A 25,790-nucleotide genomic window follows, 5' to 3' on the forward strand; every position below is an offset into this window, starting at 1 on the left:
CCCACAAAGAAAATGGGATTAATTTTTCTCTTTAGTTTGCCAGTTTTTACCAGGACACAATTGTTTTTGGCAGGCCATAAGTAAAGTTGCCCATGAATTAGCTTTTTCATCATTATTTTTCACAGAAATTTTGTGCCTATATGACTTACCCCAAAAAATATGACCGTAAGAGTAACTATCATCTCTATATTATACGTTTTCTTTTCTCTGAACTTCTTTCTGAATCACTTCGCATGATTTTTGAGTCAGAATGTAAGTCCCTGAAATTCTACATCCCCACAGTTCGTAGTGCTGGGATAGCCTTATGTAGACTTTGCTATTATTTCTGCTTCAGAGGTTCCTTGAGCATTTTAAAGTCAGGGGAATCTGTCCACGATATTCTTCCACTCAAAGAATAGTAGGAAAGATTCCTCTACATTAACCTTGTTTTAAATATATAGCAACATCATGATTAGTAGTGCCAACAACATTGACCTAAGCTCAGAGATATTTCACTGAAATCAAAAGTAGCTCTTTCACAAAACTTGTCCCACTATAAAAAGGACATTCCTGCTGTCTGCTCATAGAGTAGTAGATAAGAGGTGGAGCTTGGGCAAAAAAGAATTTTAAGTCTGTGTTAAATTCACACCTGACTCTTGCAAAAGATGAACAGCCTTTTCCTACTGTGAGGACTAGGCTGCATTAAAAAGTGTCCTGGTACACACACTTGTGCCAAACCAGTTTTAGAGCAGTAGAGTCAGTGAGTTGCTGGAAACAGGCTGAAAATCTGTGTGCAAGACCTTCACCAGGTGTGACTGAATCCCATTTCACTGAAGTTTCCTGTAAGAAATCGTCTCCCCACAAAGCCATACAGTAGGAATTCAGGATATGGTGCCTCCCAAGCTCCTTCTCCTTCAGAAAGGAAAACAAAAAAATTTTAAGCATTAGTGGAAAATCAGTGTGTCAAGAAAGAAATTTACTTATTTTGTTCCTCAGACCAAGAACCCATCTTGGTGGGCCCCCAGGATCCAGGGTTGTGGCTGGGGGTCTCTGCAAAGTCGTGTCATATGGAATCTGCTTAAGTCACTAGGAAAAGGTGAGTTAAAATTTTGACTTCTCTTGATCTCAAGTGCTCTGCTTTGTACTCATAGTTTGAAAAGCAGGTGCTTGAATAGTCCACCTTTCAAAAGGCAAGGAAAAGAGATGAATCACATGAATTTCAATGCTGTTCCAATGACAGTTCATATCCCTGCATAAAGTGCATTAAAAATGAAGAGGTAGGAGGTAAATCCTTGAATGAAATCCAAGTTTTTCATCTCATAGTGAAACTGCTAAAAATTCATGTTTTCACATTGAAAAGAGACAATGGTGTGGCCACCTCTGAACCTGGAGGTGAATTTTTGAAGGAAACCCTTGTGAAGAAAAATATGGTATTTGTTGTGTCTGATGGTTTAGTTACACTCTGTAAAGCTGAACAGTCCCATTTGTGAAACAAGAGGAGAAACATATTATTTACTAATTTTGACTGAAGTAATATTTTAGATGGTATCTGCAGTCTGTGGGTTTTTGCTGTTCCTACTGTCTAAAGCAGAAGTGCTCAGCTTCCAGAAAACTGGAAGTTGCAGGGATTTTAGGTATAATTGACAGGTGAATTTTCACTCCCAGCTCCTTATGCAGCTCCCTGGCTTTGCCTGGTGCTACAGACATGTGCAGTTAATAACTGAACCCAGCCGTGGCATTTTAAGCAATACACTGTGCACTCCTATTTAGAGTGGGGGATATTGAAAACATGTCCAGCTTAATTGGAAGAGAATGGAAAAGAGGAAAGCCACCCTAGAGCTACCTCATGGGAGACAGCCCTGGCATGCAGACAAGCAGGGGATCAAAGGCCTGTTGCACAATGTAATGAGTAAATAGATGACAAACACAACATTATCTCTGGTGGACCTTTAGAGGGAAGGCAGGCAATACGAGGAACACTGTGTGTATTTCAGATGACCTTTTGTTGAAAATGTCAGTTAGAAGACTGCACTGAATTTTTAAAGAGGGTAATAAATAACTGGGCTGAATAATGAAAGGTTTAATTCTCAGGGAAGAACCAGAGTGAAGATGCAGGGAGGCTGAGCACCTGGCACTACACACACTTTAAAACTTTGCTGAATTAATAATGGCCAGTGTAGTGCCAGTGCTTTTGGTGCTGGGTAAAAACAAAAGCATCTCATGGCATGAACAGGACTAACAGTAATGAAGGAAATCTGTGGTAAACTAGCAAAGCTGATAAAGAGGAGGCCCTGTGGAGGCTGCTACCAGACCTTGTCCTAACACCACTGCCTGCAGCAGGTGCCCCTCATCTACACTCCAACCCTGGATGTCCATGTGGCCCTGGCAGTCATGCATTTTGGAAGAGATATACTAAGCCTTCTCCATAAATAGGAAAGTATTTAACCATCTTCAATTTTATTTTTGTTGTGTTTTGTTTTGCAGTTTATTTTTCAATTATATATTTGGTGTTTCAGCTTGACTGAAAAAATAGTAACTTCTGACCAGAGCTTATTAGGCAGATATGTAGAATACTGTAGCATCTTCCTTCTGAGAGTCTCAAAGAATTTTTCAAACACTAGTGAATGAAATGTCAAACAATGACTGAAAGATTGCTTGCAGAAGCATAACATTGTCCTGAGGGTGCAGGCATGGAGGTAAAGATGAGGTATTTTTGAAAGCAGAGCTCTAAAATACTGATTTCATACATTGTGGTTAAGCAACACTTCTCTTTTTTTCTTCTTCTTCTAGTTTCTCAGCTATGGCTGGTTGCCTGTGAATGATATCTTTGCAAAAGATCTGAAATGTCCTTGAACCAGCAGCTATGATCACTGCTGTTTGAGTAAACAAATAAATACATTGCTAAAACATAGGTTAAGGATAGTGAGTAGGACACTGTGTTATTCAGGAGGTGAAAGTGTCTGGAGGCTTTTTTGAACTGAGAGGGTTTCATACATAAATAATCCCTCTTAAATGCATCCTTAGTCCTCTGAAATTCTAATCTTTACTAGGATAGCCCTTTGAAAACAAACCAAATACAACCCGTTTTCTTTATTAATTAGTTTTAACAGTCACAGCTGAGAGGATTTAAGGCTTAAGGATGTCACATTCATTGCTACTGTTATCAATTGTCTCAGCTCTTAGGTAAGGTCAGGTTTTATTAGACTGGCATTCCTTTTCATTCCTTTTCTAATAAGCCAGGCCACAGAGGAAGCACACTTTAGAAGTTTTATTGGAGGGGCTTCTGCACTTTCTTATGGAAGTTTTAATTTAAATGTACTTTCAACATAATATCTGCTTTCATTTAAAATACATTTCAGACACAGAAACTCTGCGAGGCAGAGACAGGATAGCGCACAGATAGCAAAGAGCTTCTAGCCTGAAGTAACCAGCACAGCTCAACTTGACAAATTACTGATTCTTAAACCTAATAATTCCTATCAGATACTGTAATTTGAATGTTTACATCTGTCTTCTTTTAATTTTGGCCTGTAGTGTGGGGCTGAGTAGTTCCAGAAGGAGGCATGCTCAAACTGTATTTCAAGCACCTTAAAAGGATGATGGTAGTCTTGAAATATTGTTTGTAGTGCAAATGCCTTGGCAAAACCACAAACAAGGCAAAGACAGAAACTTGTGTCGAATTTTCCCTGTTATTTCCTGGGAGAATTTGAAAATTCTCTGTAAAAAGAAGAGTTAGAATATTAAATGCTGCTCCTTACCTTTGAAATGGAAAAATAGATGGAAATTAGACGAGATTTGTTAATGACATCCACAGTTTGCTACGACTTGAGTTATTTACAAAATCAGTGAAAGTGACTTTTATTCTACAGAAATCATTCTTCTTATATAGGGTATGATTCACTTAAAATTTTTTTCTATTTCTTTACTAAGGCATATTTGACCCCCATTTTGTTGGGGGCATTAGGGCTACTGCTGCTTAGATTTCTGTGACCTCTTCAAGTGTTCCTCTGCTTGTGCTGCAGATGAAGCAGCTTTCATTCAGATTCACACAATATTCTGAGTTTGCAGGGACCCACAAGGATCATTGAGTCCAGCTCTTAAGTAAATGGGTTTTGAACCCACAACCTTGGTGTTATTAGCACCACTCTCTAAACAACTCAACTAATCTCAGGGACATTGCTTTTTTTCAGTTTTACTCTTTCACCAATCTACTGATTCAGACTAGTAGTATTATGGGTTAACTGAGAACCTGTTCCTTAAGTAACCATGGACTTTGACAGCAACACATTCCTCTGCACTGCAGAAACAGACTGGATTTTAAATGGGTTCATCCTGTGGGAAAGAGACAATCCGTGGTGAATGAAAACAAGCTGGGTTTTCTAAGGCTGCTGTCTGTGATTACTCATCTTATACACAGGCACTTGATTTAAAATCCCCTTAGTCCACCTGCAGTTTGAGAGTTTGAGGGCATTTTTCCAGTTTGCAAGTTTGCCTTTGAAAAGATCTGTAGCTGACTGGCACCCACTGTTCATTAGCTTTATGGCAGCATTCTTGATTTAGTCTCCAGCTCAAGCAAATTCATAAGAACAGGCTGCTCTTCACAAGTGCAAACTGCATTCCTGAAATCTGCAGGGCTGCACACTGGATGGCTTGGGGCAGGGGAATTGTGCCTAGAGATCCTGTATTACACCCAATATCCCAGCAGAACAAAGCAAAATATGGCACATGGACTGACTAGAGGGCCTCAGGCCATTTAGCCACCTAAAATTTGGTGTTGTCTTTGGGTGTAACAGCTGTCTGCTGACAGTGTCATGCTGGCCACAGCCTTGGCACCAGCTTGCCTAAAGCTCCTTTAAAGATCTCTGCATTGTGGCCCAGTGCAAGAGGAAGACAAATCCTGAGCAAATTGCTTAGCTGGATCATTGTCTTGATGTTCTCTGCTGGAAAAATTCAAGTGCCTAAAGATATGACATGACTCATCACACAGTTTGTTTTTGCAAAGGGTTATTAATCTCTGTCATTTCTCCACACAGTGTGCTTGCTTCATGTGGAAGCTAGAATACAGCAAGAAAACACAAGTAAAAGGGCTATGTAGGCACAATCAATGAAGTATTCTTTTTTTTCCACAGACATTTGGAAATGTAACTTTTCATGTCTGGTGCCATTATTGCATTAAAATTATAAATTGAGAGACTCTGGAAATAGTTGTGAGAAGAACATGCTGAAATTGCATTGTTAAAAGTGAGGAATCACCTTGTTGCAGAAATCACAGGATGAGATTTTTATGGTCTTTATCAAGAAAGTCAGGTTGGTGGATTGTTCTAATCTATTCTGATCTTAAAATTTTGAAATAATTTTAATTAAAATTTATCAGATATTTAGGTCTCTTTCCCAAGAAAGAAGGTGAACAGTGACGACTCTGGTCTTCTTAAGGGGTAAATAAATATGATCCAAAAGGAATCTTCCTACATTTATAAATGTGAGGGTTCATGATAGAAGCTTTCATGAGTTCAGGTTAAGACCAGAGCATAAGAAATGGATGAAATTTAACAATAAGATTGAGCAAGAAATCACAGTACAAATGACCAGCCTGAACTGTGAAGCAGCTTTGTACAAAATCCTGCTTGAACTAAGAAACATTGATGGAATAAATTAATTGATTAAACACACACCCCTCCCCCAAGCAGAGACAAGAATTAAGTTCATGGAATAATATATGCTAAAATTAATTTATCCAGGTCTAGCAGTGACATTACATTAAATTTTATTAATTTAATTTCATGTAATTGTTTAACCTTATTTGAATCAATCTTGATTAGCTTTATTTAGCCTTATTTTGCAGTGATTATTATTACTGTACCTCTTATCCTCTATAGCTTTGGCTTTTAGTCTATTTTGTTTCCAAAATATTTAATATAGGTAGCAAGGAATTACTAAAGTTGGAGGATGTAAAACACAAGGAAATAATAAAAATTGCCTTAAATTCATATCCAACAATGTTCCTGTTTAAATTCCCACAAGTGAGGGGATGAGCTGTCATTTCAAACAACTGTTCAACCATGAGGATGAAAACCAGTTTAAATAAAATCGTAAAAAAATAAATGAAAGAATAATTCCTGATTGAGGTGGAAGAATTTATTTGGGACAAATTTAGAAATAAGCCTTTGACTATGGGTTCTAGAGCAGTTCAGAAGTTTGCAAATGTATATTTAAAATTTAGCTTGGTTTGAGCAGAAATTCCTGTTTAAATCTAACATCTGTGTTGCCTGCATATCATTTTAGTAGCCCCATAATCTAGTGGCTTAAAATTTATTTTCAAACAGACGCCTTTATTGCTAGAGCTTGCACAATGCAAATTTTGTTTATTTAGATCCTCTTCTTCTTCGGGGGATCCACTTAAAATTTGTTTGAGGTCCACCTAAAATGCGTTTGAGATCTCTTAATCCAGGTTTTTCTGCCAGATTCTCTGTCTGCAGAGCAGGGATTGCAGGCCATTGGGAGTCACCAACTCCTTGACTTTTCCTGGCTTTGGCATAGGAAGGAGCAGAGAGGGGTGGTGAGATACAAAGGTTGTGATTAAGAAAGTGATTGGAAAATGTGCAAATAAGCACCATGAGTCCTTATGCAGCAGGATGTACATTTCAGATGTTCCCTGGTGGTACATTTTTATTTTCTTCTATACAAGATGAAAGACGAGGAGAACTTTAAGAGACATAATTAGTTGACAGTTATATGGGTGGTATTATGCTGATCTTCATTTTTCATACACCATTATATAACCTATGATAACCTATAATTAAGAGACAAAATCAAAGGTAGTCATTGCTGGGACTCTGAACATCTTCTTCCCTTGAATGAATGTTTCCTTAAAATTCTTACTATAGTCTCAAATTATTCTGATTAAGATTTTTTTAATCTTAATGGACTTAAAAGAAAATGAACTAATGAAAAAATCCATTATGCCTCAGACTTTTTTTCTCAAAATAAAAGAGAGTGAAAACGCAGTAAACACAGGGTAAGAATTTCCCAAAGACTGTCTCAGCAGTAGAATCCCATTAGACATAAAATATCTCTAAATATCCATTCTTTGTCCAACAACAGATTTCCTGGAGTACAATGAGCTTTTTAAATGAGTGGAGAGGTGAAGAGACAGACTATTTGAATCATGCTGAGGGATGCTTCACACTGCACATCATTCTGCTTACTTCAGTTCAACAACTTGAGGGCTAGTTATATGAGACAGGATTTTCCTCCTTTGTGACTTAGACTAAACGTTGCAGCCTGGCTATAGGGGCAATAAAAGAACTTGCATAAGTGCAAGAAGATAAAGGCAAAAAAAGGAGTGAATTTTAATTCATTGTTCCAGTCATCTCATAGTCAGGCATTACCTCAGCCAGGTGAGATGGGAAATGGAAAGTGCAGCCCCTCCTTCTTAGTGTGAGACACTGTGGGAAGTAATTTTTGCCCACTTACAACTAAGTAGCAGCTCAAGAGCATTTTATCCCGTTGCTGCTTTTTATCCATTCAATACCAAGTGTCTAATTGGCCTGGAAACTGGACTTGCACTATGCTAGTAATTTTTTTCACCTCTGGTAATATACTTAAGCTGACCTTATTTTTGAAACCCAGGTTTGCTTCTGAAACCCTTAGAGTCAGTTGCAGGTATTTCAAGAACAGTGTAGGTAGAACAGATTTGATAAAAAGGGAAAATTCCCAAGAAGTATCTGCTACTTTTTCCTGATCTACTCTGAAGAGTTTTCCTTCCAGATTGCAGCATTTGTCTGCAGCTGGATCATGGTGTATTCCTCATTGGAGCAGGATCATAGAATTACAGACTGGTACAGATTGGAAGAGATCTTCAAGACCACCTAGTTCCAGCTGCCCTGCCATGGGCAGGGACACCTCCCACCAGACCAGATTGCTCAAAGCTGTACACAGCCTGGCTTTGAACACTTCCAGGGTTGGGCCAGCCACACCTGTGCCTCATTACCCTCACAGTAAAGAATTTCTTCCTAATATCCGATCTACACACACCATTTTTCAGTTTGAAGCCATTCCCTCTTATCCTGTCACTATATGCTCTTGTAAAAAGTCCCTTGCCATATTTTTGATAAACACTTTTATAACTAGAAGCCCTATTTATGTCATAACAGTCACAGAAACTTCTGAACCATACCTGCCAAAAGGGAAAGACACTGTGGATCTCTTCTTCTTTCTGGCCTGAACTCTGGATTTTCCATAAGCAATCGGATTCTCAATAAACAACTGAATTTACAATAAAAATGTCTGACACAGAGGCTTTAATTTCCATGGAGAGTAATTTTTTTCTGTAATTATCAGGAACAAAACCTTTCCATGCAGCTACTATCTTATGCCTTGAAAGTTATATGCATGAACCTATATGTGAAATTTATACATATGAACTCATATATATGTGAACTCTGTGTGTGTATAAGACATGTCTTCTGTAGGAACACAAATGGTTCAAGTTCTGTTTCTCTGCAAATGCTTTTAAAAGGATGTTCCCACTGAAGGGGTATCATCTTATGTTATCTTTTTCTCAGAAAAATCAATAATGACAAGCCAGTTAAGATTTAACTTTAAAATTGCACTGAGACTTTTTGGCTCTAAAGGACTGGATTTAAGATATTTGTATTCATTCAGGCTTATCATTTTGCTATCCCCTTTTGCATAAATTGCAATATGGGATTACTTGATATTTCACTGTTTTGTTGCTACAAAGCAGGGAGCTAGGGGACTTTTCTGGAGAGGTGAATTATGCAGTAAAGACCAATCTTTCTTTAAAGACTGGAAACAGGGTGAAAACATGAAATCTATAGTTTCTTTTCTATAATTCTGCTTCAGTGAGCAGCTAACACCTGTTAAATAACTCTCAAGAGGATGTGACAGAGATAATTTCCTACAAATGGCAACTTTGAAAAGGAGTGTGGCAGCAGTAGAACATGTTTAGCTTTAGACAGCTATAGGAATATCTTCTAGGCTAGGTTAGAGCTGTGGACTTCTGCCAATGTATCCTAACCCACATTTGCAAAAATACATTTATTCCAATGTTGGTCCTGTAGACTGCCTGAATAGTACTAACATCAATTCTCTTAATGGTCACAGTAGAAAGATTGTACCATTTATTTCTGTCCTGTAGAGGCATTTGACTGTCTTGCCCCAGAAACCACAGCTTTTTCCATTTGACAAGAGAAGAAGTATAGGTCCTCAACTATTCCCAATGTCCCAGCTGAACACAAGATACAGTACTGTGAGTAAAAACAGGAATATACATCCTGCTTCTCCACTTAATGAGATTTTGTACAAGTTCACTTTAGCTGTTTTCTATGTAAAGCAGAAGTGAGCAAGCATATTCCATATAAACAATAAAACATTTTTGTTCTCACCTGTTGATTGCATTCATGAGAAATCATCCATTTGTAATAACAAATTTTTTTATAAAGGAAAAGTAAGCAGAAAATATAAACCTTTAAAAGCTTTAACCTCTCCTCTCCAAAAAGGGGGTGAATCAATCTTTTTTCTGCCACATTCTGGGTCTTTTAACATAATTTGCTGCTTCATCTGGTAACTAGTATAGTTGTACTCTACAGTAGTACAGTATCTACTAAAAATATATGTGAAAAATCCATAAATGACTTAGAATTTGAAGTTCCATCTTTAAAAGCAATGAGGAAGCCATAATCTGAATGGAAAGTTGATGGCATCTTTTGCCACATTTTCTCTTCCTTCAAGGTAGCTTAGGTATTTTGTGGCACTAAGGATCCGACTGGTGTTACTCTTATTTTCTCCTCTAAAGTTTACTGATAGTTTTTACTAGTTTGTTTGTTGGTTTGCTTTAATTGATTATACTTTCTACAACAGAAGCAAATTTAATTTCTTCACAGAGTTTTTAGTTGGGTCAGTTTTCTTCACAGTGGCTTGTATGATTCTGTTTTGGATTGGTGACCAAAACAGTGCTGACAGCAAACTGATGTTTTAGTTATTGCTGATCAGTGCTTACACAGCAGCAAGGTCTTTTGAGCTCCTTATGCTGTGAGGAGGCTGAGGGTGCCAAGGAAGCTGTGAGGGGACACAGGTGGAACAGCTGACCACACCTGGCCAAAGGGACATTGCATACCATATGGTGTGATGCTCAGTGATAAAATTGTTCAGGGAAAGGACAAAGGGGCAACATTCAGAGAGATGCTGTTTGTCTTCAAAAGCCACTGATGTGACAGGGTCCTGCTTTCCTGGGGATGGGAAGGATGAAAACCTGCCTGCCCATGGACAGTGGTAATTGAATTCTTGCTTTGCTTTGCTTGTGTGTCCAATATTCACTTTATCTGTTAAACTCTGTATCTCAACACACAAGTTGCCATACTTTTACCCTTCCATTCTCTGCCCCATACAGAGTGAGGGAGTTGTGTGTGCCACCTGTGGCTCACCCAACAACTGGCTGCTTAGAACAGAGCAGGATTGAGCTCATATACAACCAGCAGAGATGAGGGTGTTTCATAAAAGCAAAAGCCTTGCCCTTCTACTTAGAAACCTGCAGTGCATGAGCTGCAGATATCACCATGGTCTGCTGAAGAGTTTATTCCAAGTAAAACTCTGTGGAAGAATTTCCTAAGGCAAATCATGCTGCTGCAGGTCTAAATATGGCAGGGTGCTGAGAGCATGTCTTTGCAAAACTCTGCCAAATTCTCCAGCTCTTTTTGGCATTCTCAGACAAAAGAAGAGTTTCTGTTCCTCTCAAAGCCTTGGTTGTGCAGCTGGAGCTGAGGGATTGTACAGGTGCAGAAATAAGAAGATAAAAGCTGAATACAACTTCACTGAAACGTGACTAAAATGGTGACAGAGGCATTTCACAGGTGGCAAGTGGCCCATGCTGTTTTGAAGGCATGACACTGGAGTTCATTCCAACCTGGCATTCTGGCAAAAGCTGAAAGAAAAGGAGGAAATTTGCTTCAAGCAGTTTTGATCTGCTTGAGCAATTCAATTGACTGAAAGCTCTGTGAACAAAGGTGAAGTTGTTAAAGATGATTCAAGAAGTTTAGGGACAGGTAGAGAAAGTGATGTGTTGACCAGGACATCAGAAGTCATGGAAGAATAAAAGGGCCATCATAAATGAGCTAGACTCCTTTGCTGTTTTCTCTCCTTTTCATTGCCCTGCTGTGACAAGGTTAATGAAGATTATATACTTACAACTTCTGAATTGTTCATATTTTAAAAACAAAGCTATCTTTTTATTAAGAAATCGCAGTCTTACATAGCATTCGGTAGCACCCTAGAACATGCAGACAGACTGACATATTTTCCCACTTTCTTCTCTTTTGCAACATGTGCTGCCCTTGCCAAGTTATTTATCACATCTCTTTACAGTGGATTTGGGGCTGAAGTGTTTTTGTGAAACCTATTGAGAATTGAGGGCAACTAGAGGAATTTAAATGTTATTATCTCAGAAGTAAAACATGATTTCACCCTTTCCTGGCTACTTTACTGCTACAGCATGGTGGCTCTTGAGTTGTTCTTTTTTCTATACCAGTTGAATGTGCATTCCCTGAGCCATTCTTGTTTTTGCTGTTGCTGACTGCAGAACAATGGCTGTTGTTACCAACCTTCCTTTGTCAGCTTCAGGTTCCTTTGGTGAGTCATAGCAAATAGGAGGGTTTTTTTTCCCCCTAGGTTCTCTTGGTCTTGTTTGAGCCATTGAGCCAAGTAGTTTAAGGAGTTTATCCACAACTGCTATCAGGCTGCTGGAAGCACGGCCCTGACTCTCTCACCTAACTGAATTTTGAACACTGTGCTTATTCTCTACTTGTGAATGTCACAGTTATAGAAAAAAGATCCCCCCTTCCTCCCTTCCTCCCTTCCCTCCCATGATTGGAGATGTCTGAGGGCATCATCTGTGGCAAAATCCAACAGCAGGTCGTACTGACATGTATTAACTTGTTTGGGGGAAATGAAAATTTGGAGTGAGACTATTGCTGCAGGTGGGAGAAGGTTGTTAGTGTTGTCCTTTCCACCAGTCTCAGGCGAGACAGCATTAGGATTCTTTTCCTGAATCCACACCACACCTTGACAGATACTTCGGCTTTAAAATCGTGCAAAAACAGTTCAAAAGGGAACAGAATTAATGATGGATGTCTGCTAGAAGTTTAAAAGCTGTAAGTTCTGGAGGGAAAGAGGATGGATCCCTCAGTAATATGACTTATATTGTATATCACTTGGAATGCAGCCAGCAGCAAGTTACCATGCCACACATTCTTCCAGGGTAAGACACAATATTCCCAGCTGCCGGTTTACTATTTTTCCTTTGCCATCATCTCTCTGAAGCTCACTGCATGTATTTATTCCATTGCCTATAAACACACTCTGTGAATCCTCAATTACTCACAATAATAATAATAGTAATAGTAATAGTAATAGTAATAGTAATAGTAATAGTAATAGTAATAGTAATAGTAATAGTAATAGTAATAGTAATAGTAATAACAATAAAAAAAAGCTGAAACATGTTTCTCTGGAAAACATATATTTATCTCTGGCTGGTTAACATACTAATTAGTAACTATTCACTCTGGCTTTCTGCAAATTTAGTAACTTTTTTTTTTGGCAGGTTTGTTTTTCTACTCTCTTTCAAAATCTTTAGTTATGCAACTACTAGAGATGAAGAGGACTGTGGTTACCAACCTTTGTCCCAAAGATATCTGCCTTCACATTATCAAAATGTCCTTGTTCCATTTATCATCTCAAGTAACATTTACAGTTTTCTACTTTGTGAAAAGAAAAGACAACCAAACAACAGATTTTGAAGTGTTAGAACTATTTTAGTTTTGCTGTCAGCTTTTACAAATAAATTCAATAAGGGTTTTTGAAAGAAAAGTAATTTCCTTGGAGAACAGCATTTTAATTATCTGGGGAAAAGGTAAATTTATATGCAAGAAAATTAATCTATGAAGAGCTTTTTGAGCAATTTTAATTCACTATTTGTCAAAACAGCAGTTGCAGTGGCTGGGAAGGCAATGAAGAACACTATGAATGTAGCTGCCATGGTGATAATGTTGTAAGCACTTAGGTTCAATCTGACATGACTAGGTGGAGAAATAGCTTTTTACTTTAATCAACATAGCAAAAAGGAAGTGAAGAAGTTATTGTTTTCTGATGGCCTTTGGTTTAAGTATATGCAATAAGACTTTCAGTGAAAAATGAAGAAAAATGCTTCATCTTCTGCCAGTTTGACACATCTCTTAATAAATCAGACTAGGATGTGTCTTTTAGAAGGGAATGTATTACCATCTTTGATGGAGATTCCATTATTGTTCCTTGGTTAATTACTGTAATTGTTTGATTTTTCCTCTGTAAGAGATACAAATTTTTGATCATTGGAGCTTTCAGAGGCCAGGAAATGTAATGACCTGTCTGCAAAATATGCCAGGGATTTCTTTCCATTCCATTGGCTTTAAATCAAGTGCTGTCATGGCTGAGAGCATAAAATTATTCTGTGCTTACCTTGAACTGCAAAATGTCTTTAAAGCCAATGGCTGCAGCAAGAAATTGGGAAACACCTGTTTGTAAAAGCGATGAACAGAAGCAGCCAGCCCCTTGCATTCTGGCAAACAAAATGCTGTTCCAAAATGAGGCATAAAGTATCAGACGTAGCTTTCATTTTGAGAAATTTCTGACCTTTCCTTGGGCTGCAATACTGTCTTTGGCACTAACATGAAAACTGCCTTCATAAGTATAATAATTCATTACATTCCTTGTAATAAAAGCTGTAGCTATAGTAGTAAGGAGATTCTGCCTCCTCCCCCTCTCACCCCCCTTTGTATTTGGTTTATTAATTCCTTAGACTTTTTGTAGAGGTTTCCTTCATCATTAAAGTCTTGAACCTCATCAGTGCTGTGGATGGCAATATTTTTTTTTTTTTTTTCCTTAAAGGATGTGAATTTTTTAATTCCCTTACAACCACTGTCCCTTCATATATATTTGTTAGTGGGAAATAGTCAGTGTCCATTGTACTTTAATCAAATTGACATCATTATTTGGGCTACTGTTTGTCCTTCCCAAAAATGTATTTTTTCTTACTTCTCAACTTCTGTCTCTGAGGGTTTTGTACTGCTTTACTGAGTGGCCAACTTTCTTCTGAAGGCGCAAAATAGCTTAATAGTAGTGGAAAACTATCTATCTATCTGTCTCTGTGTCTGTCTATCTACTTTCTATCTATCCTTTTCTTTATTTATCTGACAAGTGACACATATTGGTGATCTAAATGCTGACAGCTCATCAAACACATCTGAACCTCCTGATAAAAATTTTTAGGTGACTATTGTTAATCTTCCTATTTTGTCCACGTGTAGAAACAGCTCTATGAAACTTCTTCCCATGTTAGAGATATGCAGAGAGTGCTGGCAGCTAAGAATATGTGATTCAAGAACTCAGTCAAACAAGCGGAGATGAAATTGTGAGGTGATTAGTTAAATGTCAAAGAATCACCTACTATTTCTTTTTAGTTGTTTTCAGGGTATGTAGAGCTCACCCCCTGTAAATGAAAGCAAGAGGACTCTGTAACAACCTCCACTGAGAGACCCTTTGAATCAGATTCTGCATGGGCATGTGTTCCTCTGGCTCTTCCAATTTCCCCTACAGCAACACAGACACTTGTGACCTTTCTAAGGGACCTGCAGCCATACTGGTGTAATAGCTCATTTCTTTATTAGGAAACTTGTGCAACCAGCTGAGAACTGTAGTTGGGAAAGACATTTTTCCTAGAACAAAAGGGTACTGTACACCAGGCATCTGTATACAGATCCAAAGGTCATGGGCTGAAAACCTAAGGAGAGATTCAAGCAAGCTGTGCATCAGCATGAAAGACATGCAGTCCCTGGGCAGTTGTTTCTCTTGTCCTCATGGGCTGTCAATTTATCATTTCCACATGTCTTAGAAAAAGATCTACTTGGCTTGCTTCTCCCTGTTGTTTGCTGCTGCCTGCTTAGCCTTGGGCGTGGGTACAATTGTGTTTCAAGTATATGTAACTGTGGTTTTGGTAACTTGTCAAACTGTCTATAAAGGATGCCAAGGATAATACACAAATTTATTTTAAGACAGCTGAGGACACACTGAATCTTGATCTAAACTTTGAGCATGTGCACATACATTTGAAATGTAGACAGCAAGAGGTGACCAGGGAGTGGAGAGGAAGCAATGCTGGCTGAAGTGTGGGTACTGCCTTCCATATATTATGGCTAATTTGTTCCTGTGGAAGTGTATGTTTGGAAGTGCATTTCAACTATCTGCTATTTACTCTCACCATTATGCTTTGCTACAGCAATTTTCTCCTGAAGAGATGCTACTATTCCTTAAGGAAGCTACTTAATGGGCTGTTAAATTCCACACAGTAAATCCACTGCTCTTGTTGTGTATCTTTGGTAAAAAAAGAAAAGTAAAGCCCCTGTGATATAAACAGGGGCCAAAATCCCATAAAAACACAAAATGCTCGGTCTAAACCACTAAGTACTAAAACAAATCGATTCACCCTGTTTATTGTAGGCATGGTTTTTCTACCTTTAACTTCCTTCTTGCAGGATAAACCATGTTTGGGCTTCGACACAGTTGTTTTCTTCCCTCCCTGCAACTTCCTCCTCAGAAACAGAAGCTCGCTGCATTCTGGCCTCTGCTTTCAGATACAGTCTTCATTTGGCCAAATAATGATTTTTGTACTTTAATTTAATGTACTAATTCCTTTAAAGAACATTTATTTTTTCGGCTGCACCTGATGTATGTGGAGCTGTGTGGTGTGTGTGTGTGTGTGTGTGTGTGTGCTGACAGCAAAGACTTCCTAGTTCTTGGAATACTTCAGGCACAGTGGTCAGGGTGGGATGAAATGTTTTGTAGCTTTTCCTGTAGTGCAGCTCAGACACTACTATCAGTCTGGCCCACTTGGCTTTTTTGGAGGAAAGCATGAGGGAGCTCCTACCTGTTACAAGAACGTTTCCTCCACATGGTCACAACATGTCCTTCCCACTTTTCAGTGTATTCATTACTTAATCAGAGGGCCTTCACTCCAGTTTATATTATTGTAATAAATTTAAGTAACAAACCTAGGAGAGCAACTTTAAAATTTCCTCTTGCAAGTAGTTCAAAAAAGAGGTGACTGGCTCTTGCCAAATGGTGTAGAAGATTTAGCAGCAAAAAATAGGTCTTGAAAGTGCACAGGATGATTTTTTAAAAAATGATTTTTGAAATGCAGCAAAATGTCTCTACTGCTGATGGATAAAAGGGATAGTAGTTAAAGCAGGCAACAACAGATACAATATCCTTCAAAACCCAAACTTTTCAAAAATCAGAGCGTACTTCAGGTTTTTCACAAATTGCTAGGTTTGAAGCATGTATGTTAGAATTAAATTCCTTTTTTTTTACCAATTATATGCTGGTTTTAAACTTAGTTCATAATATTCTGTCATTAGCCCTTTCTCATTTCTTATTTCTTGGATATTGTGCCAACTTCTTGCTACCCACAGTATCCTGGGTGAAGTGGTGGTTGACACTTTTCTCCTCATAACTGACAGGATTTCTACTGCTGCTAGAAAGCAGTGCTAGAACTGCACAGTGGGTTTCTTTGCCTTTTTTTTCCTCTTAAGGGTAGATTTGCTGATAACTTCTTTTCTCTGTGTCACCCATCCTGTAGCTCTGGCTGCCATGCTTTGCTGCAGAGGTCTGTGCACTTAGAGTGGCTTCTCCTACCAATGTCCCTTCTCAGAACCTGGAGGGACTGTCACCTACTGTGCCACAGGGGCATCGAATTCCTCTCCTGTGGGAAAAGCCTCTTCTCCCCACTGCTATCCTAATCCATGAACCTGTGTCCTGAGGACACAAACTCACAAAGGCAATCTGCATTTCAGTCTGCTGTGGAGAAGCTGGTGACTGGTCAAGTGCACAAACCAGGCCAAGGATACCTTTCCAGGATTTACTCAGCAGACCTGAGCCAATATATTTTTTGGAAGAGATTCACCAGAGGACAAAAAAAGTGTGTCTCAGCTTGAAATCAGTGTGATTAAAACTAGTCTGAAGTAAAACCACTTTCATTTTCATATTGCTTCATCTGTGACCCAAAAACACTGATATGAGAACAGATGCATTTTTGAACTGCCAAATGCTATTTCTGGCTCGTATCTTAGGTATTTGTTTCAAAACATTGCTGGTTTGGCATATTCCTTAGGGGGAAGGCTTTTTCATTAATATATCCAGAAGGGCTGGAGGAGCAGACTAACTTAATTCAGAAGACCTTTTGCTTCCCCCTCATTTCCTGTCACATTGTCTCAGGAGAACATTTTCCAAACCCTTAAACTGAAAGATTGTTCTTCAAAGCTATAGCTGCAGGGTGTATAAGATGATTTAATAAACTTATCTGTCTTCTATAGGGGAGAAATCCTCCATTACAGGCTTGGTGTAATACAGAGTCATCTGAGCTTGTGTGCCTTTTCTTGCAAAGCAAACAGAAGCAGCTGTGGGTCTTCCTGTTTCAGGAACCAAATTCCACTGAAGTCCTTCAGTTTATTTAGCCCTCCTTTTTCACAGTACTGCCTTTGATTCAAACTTTCTGTTTCAAATACAAGAATACAAACATTTGAATAGACCACTGAATGTCAGTACAAATATTACATTAGGTAATTTTAGCCACATAAAAGCAAAATGTTGCATTCATGCCTCAGTTGCTGTAAGGAAAATCAGCTGAAGAAAGTGCACTGTAAAGTGTTTAGTTATAGAGTGGATGTAAAGCATATAATGCATGAGATATTTTTGAAACATCAACGTCTGAAATTCAAATGACTGTGAAATATGTTTTAAATTTTAAATGGCCAGGTTATTTTTGAAATACCAGAAGCATCACGCTTAATCTGACTATATTATGACTGACCTCCAGACATGACACATTAACAGAGACCTGGATCATTACAGAGAATTTTATGATGATGGTTTAAGGAAGAAATGGAACATTTTTGAAAGGAAATGAAAAATAAATTAATAATTAAGCCATAAAGCATAAACATCACCCCTGTTTACATTCTAAATTCTCACCTCTGTTTACATTATAAATTCTTCAGGACCTGTTTTGAATTCCTTCCATGAGTTATGGTATCACTTTATTTACACATATCCAAAGGAATAAGACTTCAAGGTGTCTTTGATCTCTAAATCAAATGGATGCACCAATTTTTGGTTGCTATTGGAAAAAAAAAAAAAGAAGCCGTGTTCTGGAATCTCTGCTCTTTTCACTCATTTCAGCATTTCTGTTTCTCTGACCATGAATGTTACTTCTTTCATTTCCACTTCTCTCAGTTCTACACATTTCTTTCCAGCAATGCAGGGTGAACAGGTCCTCTCCACCCATTTCTTTCTCTCTTCTTCTTACTTCCATGCTGTGCTATCCAGTCTTAGAAATTACTCTTTACTTCCCTGCCCTTGTGTCTCCAAACCTGATCTTGACTTTGGTGGCAATGTTCCCAGCTTGGGAGCCCAGGGACACCTCCATGTGATGAGCTCTCTTTTCCCCCTGAGCCACTCAGACAAAACCTTCAGTAAAGACCCCCCTGCACAGAAAAAAAGCTGAACAATTGATTTTGCTCATTTAATAATGTTGTTTAAAATAATTATTATTCTCCATCAACTCTTTTCAGGCTTTTAGTGCCCCTAGTGTCTGCTCCTCTAATGGGAATTGCTGTCAGTCTCAGCCCCATATTAACCAGCCAGCTCTTACTTGCAAGGCTGTGCTTCTTTGCACTTCCTGCTCACCCAGGAGCGAGCAGCTCCTTTCATCCCTTTTATCCAAATCCCCCTTCTTTCGAAGGCTCTGCTGTGATCTGAGGAAGCAAAGTGCAGATGAGAGCCCTGAGGGGTCTCTCCATCAGTTCCTCTCAGCTTGCCCTCTGACACAGGCTGCTCCACACTGGGCTGAAGCCCTTTCTTCCCTCCCTTTTCTCCTCACTGCACAGACAGGCAGTTAAGAGTTTAGCTGTCACACGGGATGATATGATTACCCAAATTACTTGGCACAGGCTTCATTTCTCAAGTAAATGAAAATGTAAGACTGTGGTCTGTGAGACTGAAATGGTGCATTAAGCCACTCTGTAAATCGCTCTTCAAAATCCGAGCAAGAGCTCAAATGCATATTTAGGATGATGGATAATAATAAATTTTGAAAGTGAATAGCTGCTGGAGTCCCTGGACCAGGAAGCCAGTTCTGAATTGGAAGACATCTACCCAAGACTTTCAATGCCACCAAACCCTGAGACCAAATTTAGATTGTCAGGGACAATTAGCCAGAAAAACCTATGTGATGGGATTTTTAAGGGGCTGAAGACAATTCTTGCTGGTTTTAGAGTGCATTATACCTTGTGGTGCTGTTCTGACACCAAGACTTCCTGCAGGGCTGAATGCTCTCATGATGTGATAACACAGAGGCTCCTGAGAGGCTTTAGACACTGTGAAAGTGGTTTTTAATTGCCTGACCTTGTAACCACAGATCGGAGTTAGGGCACTGAAGGGGCCATGGGACTCCTTTGGGGTGCACCAGGGCAATCTGTCTTTTTGTCCTGGAGACCCTTCTGTACAGCTAACTACAGCAGAAATGTCAACACAAGTGTTCCCAGGCCATGTGCTCCATCTCCTCTATCCTTGGTTAGGCTGTCAGAGGGTGAGCAGCTGCCAATGGAGAAGCTCCACTCATTTACAAATGGCTTTTGACTCACTCTGCATTTATCCAGATAGTTACTATGAAGTTTAGAGGTAGCTCAGGGGCTGAAGTTCTAATAAATGGTAGTGTAAAGGTGTTGATGATGCAATGGAATGTGAAGTGCCAAACCCATCTCAGAGTCTTAATGTAAGAAAACCTCACAATTCTCGAAAGCAATGAATAATTTTAGTTACTCACTAAGACTTTGTACTCCAGATGGGTTACCCAGAGTTATTTGACAGTTAATGGTCACTCATTAGACTGTGTGTGAGAGCTCAATAGTCTGATTTTGTCTTACAGATGTGAGGGGATTTGAGGACATAAGAAAACTGCTTTCAGTGGACATGAGAAGTTTTTGTTTAGTGGTCACACTCAGTTCTCCAGAATTGTGTTTAAGTTGTCCTCTTTGAATTGGAGGCTTAGAACAGCACTGTGTCTCCTGAGAAATGACACTTCCAATAAAGCTATATTAAAGTGCTTTTGAATGATACAGACACAATGGGTTGCTCTCTGTTGAAATGATCTTGAGAAAATTAAAAAAACAGATGCTACTTGGGAATAATTCTGTTTGAATAAATGTATGATTTGAAGAGTATAGTTTCGTTTGAAAAACTGAAATTTGTTCAGCTGATAGACATACAAGGCACCTATTTTTCTGAAAGTCTTGTCCATAATTCATTGAAAAAAAGACTTTTCTCACATAAATAACTAGATCTAAACTATATTTTCTCATTAATAAACTGTGTTTGTTTTGCTAATTTGCAAAAAAAATCAAACTGCAAGTTTGTTTCTCACAGGCATACTGGCTCAGTGGAATTAATTCCCATGAGTGCCTTTATCAGATTTGTTCACTTTATTCCTGAACATGAAGTTCTGTTCAAAACAACAAGAACAGAAGGAGATTTTCTTCTTTGGTTTTGCAGTAAGTGACTGGGAAATGTTTTGCTGCCACAGGCATGTGAAGTTCTGTGGACCCTTCCAAATGAAACATTGATTGTAGCACTGCCTGTGATTTTCAAAGAACTAGATGTTCCTTTCAGGCTCATTATCTTCTGGTAGAATCCAAAATGAACTTTTTTTTCCTCCCAAATCTAAGGTACAATTCTGCCTTCTAAACATTTGAATTTTAAAGCTGGGCAGATGAAGGAAAGATCCAAAATCTGAGAAAAGTCTTCACTTTTACATGTTAATATATCAGAGGAGAATTTCAATAGTAGCTTCAGCACAACACAATGAAAGCTTCAAAAATTGTGGTTTAAAAAATCTATTAAAAAGGCAACATAAGTAAATATATGGGGACATTGGTATGTGAGACAGAGAAACTTTCTTGGGCACTTGACAACTAAAATACAAGCCAAATTTACAGCCAATTAGGAGATAATGCATAGAGATTTATTCATCTGTTAGCATGCAAGAAATGCAGGCAGACTGAAAAATTAAAATCTTTCTAGAAGCTTTTTTATTCAGTTATAGTTTGTGTTCTTTCTGACTCTTTCTTCCCAGAAGGGAAATATTTTCAGAAGAATGCTCCATTTAAAAAAGTTTACATGTGTATTTTGAATTTTATATAAACTCCTTACATAACCCTCAGGTTCAGCTTGAGATCTAATATTGTAGACAGAGGTTTCAGCTGTATTGAAAATGCACAGGATCATTTCTTACAAATTTACACAGTGAACACAGCAAATCCTGTTGTCTCTAACACAAAAATGGAGAAAAATGAGCAATTTTCATAATTTGCAACCTTTCTATCTTGCAGCCTTTCCCCAGTCCTGCTGGTTGTCTGTCTATTAGACACAGAGAATGACAGTAAGAGCCATCAAGGGTCTACATCAGTTTAAAGACATAATCCTGAACTGTGAGTTTGGGTGTTGCTCAGGCACCATGACAGGAGATGTTTTGAGTGATTGGAGTGGAGGCACAGATGAGTCCAGGTGGGCTACAGGGAACAGGCACTTCATTTCTGGTAAGATGAGGTGGGAACAGGTTCCAGACAGTGCTTGGAACTCATGGTGATCTGAGATTCAATGTCAGTAACTGCAGAAATATTTTTAAGTCAAAAAAACAGTGTGGGATAAAACCTACCAAAATCTTACTGTCTAGGTGCTGATTTCTTGTTTTAACGAGCTAGATGGAAAACACATCTGCTCTGTGTTTTGCAGAAAAAGGGTGGCTGGAGGCTTGGGGATGCTGCTGGGGAAGGCAGTGGGATGGTTTGGGGAAGAGTGGGTTACTGGAGAGCAGTTTTCTCTGTCCTTGAGGGAGGGCTCAGAGGAGCAGGATCAAAGGTGTGCCCATGGGATGGATTTTGTTTGGTGAGGCAGAAGGCCAGGTCATCACAGAGGAGAGTGCTGGCAGTGCAGGAGTGGGAGCTGGACTCTGTCTCCTGGGATCTGAGTGACCACTGCCTCTTTCCCCTGTGCCTGGGGATGCTGCAAAGGGAGGCTGGCACCCGCCAGTCCCTGAAACTTTTTGTAGATGAGGGTGAAGGCAGCCAGGCCTGAGCACACCTGCCAGGACCACCCTGAGCTGCCTCTGGCTGGCATGGTAGAAGGCAGTAGCTGCTGGCACCAGCTGAGGTCTGCTGCAGCCATGACTTTGTCCATCCCCAGCTTTTACAGGGCTACCCCTCCAAGCCCTAACTGCCAGCATCTCCATGAGAGGAGTCCTTATCCAAGGACTTCATACAGAATTTCAGTAATATTTTACTGCTGACTTTTTGATTTTGACATGAGTCTCTCTTGAATGTTCCTCATTGTGGGGTGAAATGTTTGGTGTTTTCTTTAATGATTATTTCTCTGAGTTTAGATGTTATGAGGTATGAATAATTTTATAACTGCAAATTAAATTTAAGCTCATTGTGAACATGAAGTCTCTGCATGACTATAGTTAGAGTAGGCTTTCCTTTTCTGACATGGTGGAGGCTATTTATCTGTCTTAACTATGTCTGCTTTAGGGAAGCAAATGAAAAATAATATTTTGAGGGAAGGTACATTTGGCTGATAATTCATGCACTACAGAGTATATATACAGTATATATATTTGGATATATACTATATATATAGTTTATATATAGTATATATCCAAATATATATATCTAATATATATATATATTTACTAGCTATATATACAATATATAAGGGCTGCCTTAATCACAATTTTTTTTCCAATATTTTTTAATAATTTTAAAGTTAATCGTTCGTGAGCACAGGGCACTTCAGTACTGTAGATGTTTTGTTTTGCCTTTTCTTTATTATTGTATGTGTTTTTCTTTTTTCTCCCCAATCCTAACAGTAATTTCTTCCTGTGCAGCTTTACATTTATTCTGCTTTTTGATGGAAATGAAAAAAATTCTTATTAAAATAAAATGTGTGATTATATATGAGCTCCCTTCTAGACTTGCATTTTATAGATGAATATTTTTTGCAATAAATGCATAGGTTTAAAAAATTTTCATTTTAGTATCTCTTTTCTAATTTATTTTCTTAGTTCTGTAGAGGCTTTCAGGTTTATTGTCCCTTTTTCAACACAAGATAAACTGAATTTGTGTGGTTTGTCCATATTCTATTACCTTGAAATTCTTCTACTATTACTCTCAGGCACAGCAGAATGTCTTCCTTGAATTACTGTGAGGTTAATTCCTCACCATACACTCTGAATGGCTTCAGGCTGTTTTGCTGCTGAAGGCCATGCTGCCTTTAAGTTTCGTGAGTTCTGTATTATTTTGGCAGGAACAATTCAAAACTTTCTCCCAAGGTTTCTAAATTGCAACCTGCTTTGTAGCATCCTTCCAGACTGGCTGGTGGCTTCCTTACCCAGGTGGCTGACTTCCTTTGAAGTGTTTGGATTTTATCTCTGATATTATGTTTTTTGAATTCTTTGTGGGATCATGTCATGGCTGAATCAAAGTGCTTTTACTATCTGTGGAGCTTATTATTTTATTGAAGAGAACTGACACTGACAAGCTCAGAAATTCCCTCTCCTAGTCAAGACCTTAGGGGTCTTAAAATTCAAAACCATTCTTTGCTGGCATGACAACTTTATATTGGAAATAACTCTTCAGTGACTAAAAATAGCTTTAAAATCAAAATATCCTATTCTTTTGGACTTAAACTTCAAATGTTGCTTTTAAAACTTAGAGATCATTAATTGCATGACTTTAAGAAGATTAGATGTTAAAGGAGAGTCTTGAGTTCACTTTTTCAGCAAAATTACATGTCCATGTTTTCTATTCATCCATATACTTTTATACAAATGCATGGTTTAGAAATAAATGTTCACTTCATTGCAATTTAAACAGCAGAATTTTGAAGTAGTGTATGCATTGAATTGAAATTATTGATACAAAATGAATTGGCTCATATCTGGGGCAATGTAACAGGATGCAGATTTTAGTTTGGATTTTCTGAAATGACAAAAGATAATTATGACATTTGTTTAGTTTTTTTTTTCCTCTTGCATGAAAATTATCAGCAGAATTAGCTTAGTTTGGAGGTCTGGTCTTATTTTTTATTCATTCTTTGGTAACCCTCTGAAAAATCCCTGGCAGAATCTACAAGCACGGTATTGCTTTGTGTATAATTGTTGGCATTTTTAGCTCTCCACACTGTTGTTGCACAGCACCCCATAAATGCCTCTATAAATTTCATTCTTGATGAAGTGGTCACCAGTTGCAGTTTGACCTGGAACAGTAGAACATCTTCTTAAATGTACTCCTCAATTCTGGGCTTCGGAATGCAAAAATCATAGGGTTGATGATGGCATTGCACATTATCAGTGTCCCATTCACGTGGAAGATGGACATGTAGCAGGCACAGTAAGGGTTATGTGGGCAAAACCTTGCTAAGAGGATGTGAAGGACAAAGGGGGCCCAACAGCAAAGGAAAACCCCCAGGAAAATAGTCAGTGTAATTGCACCTCTGGTGCTGGTTCTGTGGTGGGCGGTGCTGCTGGGCAGCGAGGCGATCTTCCTGGCGTGGGACCGAGCCAGGAGGAACATGTGCACGTAGAGGCAGAGTATGAAGCACATCATCAGAGGGAACAGGACGGTGAAGGGAATGACTGCTGCTGCCTCGTGGGAGAAGAGGGCGATGGCGATGCTGCTGCCGGCGCAGAAGGCCCAGATGGCGGCCAGGACGAGCAGGGCCCTCCGCGGCGTCATGATGTCGTGGTACCGCAGCGCGTAGAAGATGGTGATGTATCTGTCTGCTGCAATGGCCAGCAAGCTGAAAATAGACCCCAGCAAAGACAGAATGAACATGGAGTCCATGGCGTCATCCAGCTTTTTCTCAAAGTCTCCGTGACGTGTCAGGTATCCCATTTTGCACAAGATGATGAAGATGTTCTCCAGAGTTTTGTACAAGCTGCCTAACATGTCTGAAATGGCTAAACTGCAGATGAAGAGGTACATGGGCAAGTGTAAATTCTTATTTCTAACAACAGCAATGAGGATAAGCAGATTTTCCAGTATCCCAGCAGCAGCAACAGTGAAAAAAACTTCCTCTGGCACCACAACCTGGGTGCAGTCAGTGATATTTAGTGAAAAGTCACTTATGTTTTCCAGGGATGGAATGCTTGTCTGCCCCAGGTGTCTGATTAAGTCGTAAGGTCTCTCAGTGCTCATTTTTCTGGTCATGGAAAGAGTCTGGGCTGCTTCTTTTTCAGGTTTGGCTTTATTCTGAAGCTGACCTCTCAATCAGACCATTCTTCTTTTGGTCAAGGCTCTCTCCTTCATCTGGAGCAATTTTAAGACTTAACTGAAATGTTCAGAATTTCTCCTACAATAAACCATGTAGAAACATAAATATAAGAAGAAATTGACCACACATATGAGGCTAAAATAGATAATTGAAATATCATCTATTGCAGTTAAAAGCACATGTATAATCACCACAGAGAGAAACAATTGGATGAAATAAGAGCTGTTCAAGGCTTCACTGAACCTTAAAAAAAATCAAAGTGTAAATTCTCTTTTAGATTCAAAGTAATTAAAAAAAATCTGTGTAATTTTCTTTATTAATGTGCATTCCACATTTACTGAAACTAATCTGACAGACTTCAAGTGTTTGGCAATCTTTAC

General features: G+C 38.8%; 1 protein-coding gene across 1 annotated transcript; it reads right to left on the reverse strand.

Annotated features, from left to right (window-relative positions):
- Positions 1-24,374: 24,374 nt before the first annotated feature.
- Positions 24,375-25,334, reverse strand: MC2R (melanocortin 2 receptor). The gene has a single exon (XM_056485056.1). It carries the CDS (start codon positions 25,332-25,334, stop codon positions 24,375-24,377), a length of 960 nt encoding a protein of 319 aa, XP_056341031.1.
- Between the last annotated feature and the right edge of the window lie 456 nt (positions 25,335-25,790).

Source organism: Oenanthe melanoleuca, chromosome 2 (genome assembly GCF_029582105.1).
Source record: "Oenanthe melanoleuca isolate GR-GAL-2019-014 chromosome 2, OMel1.0, whole genome shotgun sequence".
In the NCBI taxonomy this organism is placed as follows: Eukaryota; Metazoa; Chordata; class Aves; order Passeriformes; family Muscicapidae; genus Oenanthe; species Oenanthe melanoleuca.

What these genes read in the sequence shown, in the direction of transcription:
- MC2R (XM_056485056.1), bottom strand. Translation starts at nt 25,334, where the DNA reads ATGAGCACTGAGAGACCTTACGACTTAATCAGACACCTGGGGCAGACA.